This window comes from Erigeron canadensis, chromosome 8 (genome assembly GCF_010389155.1).
Source record: "Erigeron canadensis isolate Cc75 chromosome 8, C_canadensis_v1, whole genome shotgun sequence".
NCBI lineage: Eukaryota > Viridiplantae > Streptophyta > Magnoliopsida > Asterales > Asteraceae > Erigeron > Erigeron canadensis.
Genome location: NC_057768.1, coordinates 43,671,022 through 43,678,683, shown reverse-complemented (window position 1 = coordinate 43,678,683; position 7,662 = coordinate 43,671,022). Strand labels below are relative to the sequence as shown.

At 29.9% G+C, this 7,662-nt stretch overlaps 1 protein-coding gene across 1 annotated transcript; it reads left to right on the top strand.

Moving 5' to 3' along the window:
• The first annotated feature begins 5,519 nt into the window (after positions 1 to 5,519).
• Positions 5,520 to 7,430, top strand: LOC122578760. Its single transcript, XM_043750792.1, has 5 exons — positions 5,520 to 5,867; positions 6,098 to 6,461; positions 6,546 to 6,616; positions 6,827 to 6,925; positions 7,050 to 7,430. Exons 1-5 carry the CDS (start codon positions 5,598 to 5,600, stop codon positions 7,143 to 7,145), a joined length of 900 nt encoding a protein of 299 aa, XP_043606727.1. The 5' UTR covers positions 5,520 to 5,597; the 3' UTR covers positions 7,146 to 7,430.
• Positions 7,431 to 7,662: the final 232 nt, after the last annotated feature.

The following is a 7,662-nucleotide window of genomic DNA, read 5'->3' as shown; positions in this document are numbered from 1 at the left end:
ATGTCTCTATAATTTTGTCTTCTAAAGTTCTGTGTTATATATTATTCGAATTTTTAGGGGCCGTTTTGTTTTGATTATAAGAGGACACTCTATGATTACTAGGATTAGGATAACTAGTCACATTATTAATACATAAAACACGCTCGCAGTGGTGATGGTAATGATGATAATAACAATATGATTATTAATGTAAAAATAATTGATTTAAAATAGGGTAATATAAATATTTTAATAATTAAAGGATGTGAATGTTGTCAATAGTTTTATTAAAGTTTTTATAGATTTGTTGGTGAATAAAAAGAAGAGATATATAGTGGGTAATAGTATAGTATAATAAAGGTTTTGTTAAATAAAACATAAGAACTATAATTAAAATGAATTAAATAATTATATAAATACCATAAAATTAAATGTGAATTTTGATATGAAAGATACAATTTCATTAAATAAGGTAAGCTGTGTAAAACATTTAATAAAATAGTTATACTTTTATGATTTTATCATAAAACTAAAAAAAATACTTTTTGATATGAAAATATACAATTTATTATACACGTTAAGTTGCTAATTTTTTTTACAGGTGCAGATGGGGCTAGCCTATGTTGGCTTAGGGGGTGTTTGGTATTGCAATTACAAAACAAAATTTGCGTTTTCAAAATAGATTATGCGTTTTCAAAACTGCGTTTTAATAGCCAAAAATCATTTTTCCATACAAACACTTATTTAGATTATTTGCGTTTTACAAACGTTAGCAGATAATCACTTTATAACGCAATCTCAAACACCTTCTTAACTGAGTTCACGCCAAATAACTCTTTCGCCCGATAATTGGAGTTAGCATTTTCTTATATTTTATATGTTATAAAACCATGATATATTAATATGGTTACTATAAAACAAGTATTAAAGTAATATAAATAGGATAGGATCTTGACCTTTAGATCGTGATAAATTTGATGCACGAAGATTCACAAAGCACAAGTATATATATTGATGCACAATAATTTTCATGGTACACGATGATTTTTAGTAAATATAAATCTATTATTTTTATTTATTTATAATACTAATTGTATTGTATTTTAATTAGATTTCTTATCGATATATAGAGAGTTTTCATTTAAGAGCAGTTTTGGAAAGATTTACGTGGAAAGAATATTCTCATTTTCATATGCAATATAGCAATTTATTTTTGTACATGAAAGGTTTTTAAGGAAGGAATATATTACTCGTACTATTTTTTGTTTATCTATAATATAACTAAAAGAGGGGGTTGGGGTAAACTTGGCACCCATAATCTTCCTCTTTGAGCCTAATACTCTCTTCTCATTAATCCTCTATTTTTTTTAATATATTTAATCTATTATCTATATATGACCGACCCCTTTTATTATTTTTAATTAAAAAAACTTTATTATTTTTATCTATATCTATAAATACATATAAACCCAAAAAACCCCAAATAGCTATCGCACAAAAAGAAATTTACGTTCTAATTTTTTTTCGTTCAGAAGAAAAAAGCATTCAACTATTGTTCTTCTATCAAGGTAAGTTGGACTACCATGGTTTTTCTAATTCATATTATAATTTCATAATCATTATTATAAACTTGAGTATTGGTATGGTTTTTTGTAAGTTTATATGGAAGTTCGACTTTATAGGTTGGACTACCATGGTTTCTTTAATACATATTATAATTTCATATTAATCAATATTATGAACTTGAGTCTTTTTATGCTTTTTTCTTCAACTTATAAGTTACATCCGACTTTTTGTTCATATAATTTATATAAAGATTTCTTCATATTAATAATTATTATTGTTACTATTACTAATTTTAACTTAGTTTGTTGTCCATTATAGGTTCGTTAACAACAAAAAATAAAACCACATTAGTTCATCTTGAAGAGCTTAAACCAACACATGTTAACCATCATCTACGCCTCCGTGTTGTGCATGTATGGACTGTTCCGGAGTGGAACAACCCGAAGAAAATCAAAACGTTCGAGATGGTCTTTGTTGATGAATTGGTATGTATTTTTTCAAATTATATTGTTTACACTTTTATAGAATATATGAAACTGTCAATTTGTATTTAACTAAAGTTTGAAAAAAAGGGTAAACTAGAATCAATATATATATGAAGTTAATTTTCGTACGTTTCGTTTTTAGTTTTCGTTTTAATTGAGTTTTATATGACTTGGCTAATCTAAATAGTTGGAAAAAAAGGGGTACACTGGAATCAACATATATATGAAGTTAATTTTCGTATGTTTCGTTTTAATTGAGTTTATATGACTTGGCTAATCTATTTGTTATGAAAATGGACGTCCAACCAATCGTACAATCAACGTCGTTTACAAAGAAGTTCTTCAAAAGCTGTGACAATTTAATCTTCAAATATGTCGTTTACTTTGAATAGTTCATACTTTGAATCGTTTTGTGTTAGATTTTTACGTATTCTATTTTTTTACATTATCTATTTAATAAAATTGAATTCTAATTTTTTCAAGCTTTAATTAATATATTTTGAGACTATCCGTCTAATGTAAACCAACAATACAATAATGTGATTTATCTATGTATCAAAGCAAAGGTAGATATATCGTCTCTATTGAAAGGAAAGAACCAAGGTAAGATGGAAAATATATTTTGGTTACATTCCATAGAAAACATATATGGTTGGATAGACAAGAAAATACTAGGGTAGTGGGTAAATGAAACAAACTAACGAAAGAACATTCAACATTTCTAACATATATTTTTAAGTTGTGGTAGAAAGATCTTGATTTTCTAGTAATTTCAAGCAGTTTATCTTAATTGACTTATCACGGTCATATATTGGGGATGATTGATTCAGATCTACAAAATTATAGATTACTCATTACTTGTCACCAAAATCAATCTTAAGATAGATATACACATTTAAATATACAAGGTGACTATTTCTAAAGTAGTTTAATGGTTAAAATCCGAACATCTTTACAAGAAATCTCAACTTTGAAATATACTAGATATAGATACAGATTTAGGAGCGGGTAATTCCTTGTTGAGTTTATATACGTATTGTTTCGAAATGATGGTAGTATTAGTTTTTCAATCACCAAAGTTTTGAACTTTTGATCATTTAAAAACAAGTTTAGCGTTATGTTGTGTCTATATCACGACTATGTATCAATTTAATATAAACGTTGAAGCCTTGTGATCGTTTTCTTTGATATGTAATAATACTAATAACACATATCCATTATGTATCTCAAATCATGGATGTTGATATGGATAAACAATTTGAGATTAAATAGATGCAAATGTGCTAAGTGCTCAACCCGATCCGTTGTCATCTATAATTATAAGTGTACCCCTATAATTATAAGTGTACCCTTTTTAGAGTACACGTCGTAAGAGTTTAATCAACGAATACCTGATTTGAATTTTTATTAATGATAAACTATTACTCCAACAATTATATAGATATAGATAGATTAGAGGAATACCCGCGCAATGTGGTGGTGTGGGCGACGATGTGTCGGTGGTGGCGGTGGCGACTTGTAGTGGCAACGACGGCGAGTAAAATAGATAATTGATGTAAAATAATTATGTTATTTAAGGATTTAATGAAGGTAATTTAGTAAATAAAAGATGTATGCTATAAATGTTTTAAGAGATTAAGAGATTCTAAAAATAAAATACTTAATTTGTATTATAAGGGAGCATAGATGGATGGAGTGAAAGTAAACATATATGGAAGATACATAATAAATCGATTACGGATATAATTTCACTTATTTATATCTGACCCGTTCTTATTTAGGGCATCTCCAATGGAGTTTTTGTAAAGTTTTTTATAAATCTTTTTACTATTTGAAAAAGCTTTTTGCAAAAGTTTTATGCCATTGAAATGAAAAACTTTTTCCCACTAGCCTAATGCTATGTTCTTGAGTTTTTTTTTTAAAGGAAGGGGAAAAAAGAGAAGAGAGGTGAATGGAAGAGAAGGAGTGAATTTTCCTTCCTTCCAAATCATCCCAAAAGTGGAAGGAAAAAATTATAACCAAAGTGTATTAATTTCTCCTTCCAACTCCTTTCTTTTCTTTTCTCTTTAATAAAACTCAAGAACACGAATATTTTAAAAATCCTTCATATTCTCTTCATTTCTCTTCAACAAAAAACTCAAGAACACAGCATAAAAAAGTTTAAATGATTACAAGAACATGACACACTCTCTCTCTCTCTTCACTATTTCATATTTAAAAATAATTAAAAGACTTTTTTTGAGGTTTAACCATTGGAATTATTCTTTGATGAAAAAACTTTTTATAATAACTTGAGCATTCTCTTATATTTATTTACAAAAGGTAAAAATGCTCAATTCCACACACGTATTTTTACAAAAGTTAAAAGATATATATATGGTGGAACAATGGGGCTACATGTTTAGGTCAATAGATATTTTTTAAGTCTCTTCTAGCATATATTATTATTCGAGATAGTTATAACGAATATACCCATAGATAGCCTCTTTTGACGTTGTTCGATATCAGCCAATATTGAAGAAACTTATTATGATCATACTCCCAAAATGGCCGACTCAATCATTAAAGTTCCAATCTTCAAACGGGACTATCGTTTATCATTTACAGAGATATATGAATATGTCCTCATTGCAATTATGAGTAGATTCCAACCATTGTTGGACATCAAATAAAAGCTCTTTTTTCTTTTTGAGGAAACTTTGAAATTTGTAGTGCTACTACGAAGTTTACTGGACTAAAAAACACAAATATGAATGATGATATATTATAGGAAGTTTTCTTTACGCTTAAAATAAAATGTTATTTCGAAGATGTTGTGAGGAAACAAAAAATATCATCAATTTTTTCTTAGGCTTAAAATAATATCTACCTCGGGAATTTTAGTATATAATATATTTTTCTCCTTTATGATTTATGACTTAAGACTTGGAACATTTGTAATTGGGTATGGTGTGGACACGGTGGAAGTTATGAGCTTGACGACATGGTGTGATATCATTACACCTTCAAAGTGAATTTGGTGTGGAAGTTACAAATTGAATGAGTTCACGGTGAGGTTAAGTCGCTCTTTTTTTTTAAAAAAAATATTTTTAATATAGTATGTTTTTATTATTACGGATATAATGTGGTTATTAGGTGCTATGTATGTTGTTAAGGTGACGTTGATGTGTCGCATCGCGTGATGTGGTGGTATGAAATGTTATAGGAAACAAAAGACTTTTTTTTTCTAAGTGGAAGGAATGGGGAGAAATAGAAACATGATATCACGTGATACCATTTGCTACACCATCTCCTAAATGAGATGAGAAAAGAACGTAAGTGTGAGATGAAAAATGACACAAGGCTCATGAAATCCTAATTACCCAAATATAACAAGTAATAAGATATTATATAGACATAAAAATAAAGGTTTTCAATAATTTTCTAAAAATCATTTAGAATACTTTATGGCAAGTATATTGCGACATCCCTAAAAAAAAAACGATTTGGAAAAAAATTTGATACAATTGGGTAATTTTTGCAACTAACTATAACAGTAGTGTCCACCCAAACTTAAACCCCCAAACAATGGCTATGGTTACTGTCTGTTCATCATCATTATCTTCTACTTGTTTCCCTAATTCCAAACTTTCTCCTTTTAGCTATCAAAAACCAACTTCCAATTACTACAGAAACAATATTTTTAGGCTTTCTATCTCATCCCAAACCCATAAACACAGAGCAACTTCATTTGGGATCAAGTGTCAGGCTGCTGGAGATGATAGTTTACTGGAACCACCCACAGTTTATCAAGGGGTTTACGGTCCCTGGTCCGTCGATACAGCCGATATCCGTGAGGTATATTCAGTTGCAGAACTTGAACATTTTCATTATACTGGTCAAGATTTGATTTTTATTTGGTGGGCTGAATCTTTATGTTGTTTTAGAAATACCCAACACAAAATTTAATCTTTTTCCTGGCTTAAGATACATACATATAGATATAAATGTGTTCAGGTTAGCCTTGGAGGGTGAGTATTTGACTCAAATGTGTATATTGTGTGTGATCATACTTATTGATATTGCAGGTGATTTCATACAGGTCTGGATTAGTAACAGCTGCAGCATCATTTGTTGTTGCATCATCAACTGCTTTCTTGCCTGATGACTTTTTCTTGACTGAATTTTTGAAGCAAAATATTGATATACTTTACGTGTTTGGAGCTACTGGATTAGGGTTGTCATTGGTTTTGATACATATTTATGTAACTGAGATTAAAAGGACACTTCAAGCATTATGGTTTCTTGGAGTTGTTGGATCATTTGCTACAAAAGTATGTCTGGCTCAACCAGCTGATCAGAGTTTGGTGCAGTATGTTGTTGATAATCCGGTAGCTGTTTGGTTTGTTGGCCCGTTGTTTGCAGCGTTAACTGGTCTTGTGTTTAAAGAAGGTAGTGTTCCTTTTTCTTATTGTGATGATTGAGGTAATTTTGTGTCAAATTGTTTGATTTTGTTGGTGGATGATGTCAAAACAGGACTTTGTTATGGCAAGCTGGAAGCTGGTATTTTAACGTTTATCATTCCTTCGGTTCTTCTTGGGCACCTGGTACATAAATTTGGTCTTTTGATGTTAATTAGGATTTACTGATTTAGGAATGTGCATGCACAATGTTGTATGGAACTTTGATATTTTTAGGATTGGATGATTCTTCATAATGTTAATATTCAAAGTAACAAGATTTGAGTTTTTGCTTAGCAAGAATTGATGATTATTAAGAGAATATATAAGTAGAATGGTTTCTTTATTGTGGACCAGAGTGGTTTAATGGATGATGGAGTGAAAGGAACTCTACTTGGAGTGTGGATGGCACTCTTCACGATATTTGCAGCAAGAAAGTTTACTCAGCCTATCAAGGTAAATTCCACCACCGAGACACAAGTAATTCTACATGAACATGATAGATGTAATATAAAATCAATAATCATAACAGTGATGATAAAAGAGTTGTATGTCTGATTGAACTGATATGTCTGTCCAGGATGATATTGGAGACAAATCTGTGTTTACGTTCAATGCTCTACCTGAAGAAGAAAAGGCAGCGTTGATACAGAAACTCGAACAACAAAAGTTCTGATATTGGTACATATGCTTGTATATCCTCACATTCTCACAATAGTTACAAAATTGTAACAAGAAAATACTGTGGACGTTTTTGAGCTATAGAATTAAATAGGTTTGCTGTATTATAGGTAAAATTTGTTCTTGGTCTAATTCTTCGTTATTTATGTTTGCTACAACCTACATACGAAAATCTAGTAGTTGAAGCTAAGACAGTGTGGGCATGTTTCCCCATCTGGATATTTGTCTAATTGTAAAATTGTCAATGGAATTCTGCCAAAGGAACCCCTTGGATTATCAAGTTTGATAGTGTCTGACATATGTTAATTTTATGGCCTTATAATGTAGCAAAATGAAATTTTTGAGTGTTTTCATGTTGTTTTTGTTTTTAGAATGTATCTGATTAAAATGTAAGACAAAAAAAAATTGTCAGTATAGTCATGGACATAGTTCACTTTCTGACCAAGCTACTTGCTCCAGTTAGTGCGATAGTTAACATTGTTCACTTGTTTGCAGAACCACCTACTTGACAC

Excerpts from the sequence above, each read along its gene's own strand:
- LOC122578760 (XM_043750792.1), top strand. The coding sequence starts at position 5,598 with ATGGCTATGGTTACTGTCTGTTCATCATCATTATCTTCTACTTGTTTC. Across the intron at positions 6,462-6,545 it reads TGGTCTTGTGTTTAAAGAAG|GACTTTGTTATGGCAAGCTG; the intron begins GTAGTGTTCCTT and ends ATGTCAAAACAG. Across the intron at positions 6,617-6,826 it reads CGGTTCTTCTTGGGCACCTG|AGTGGTTTAATGGATGATGG; the intron begins GTACATAAATTT and ends ATTGTGGACCAG.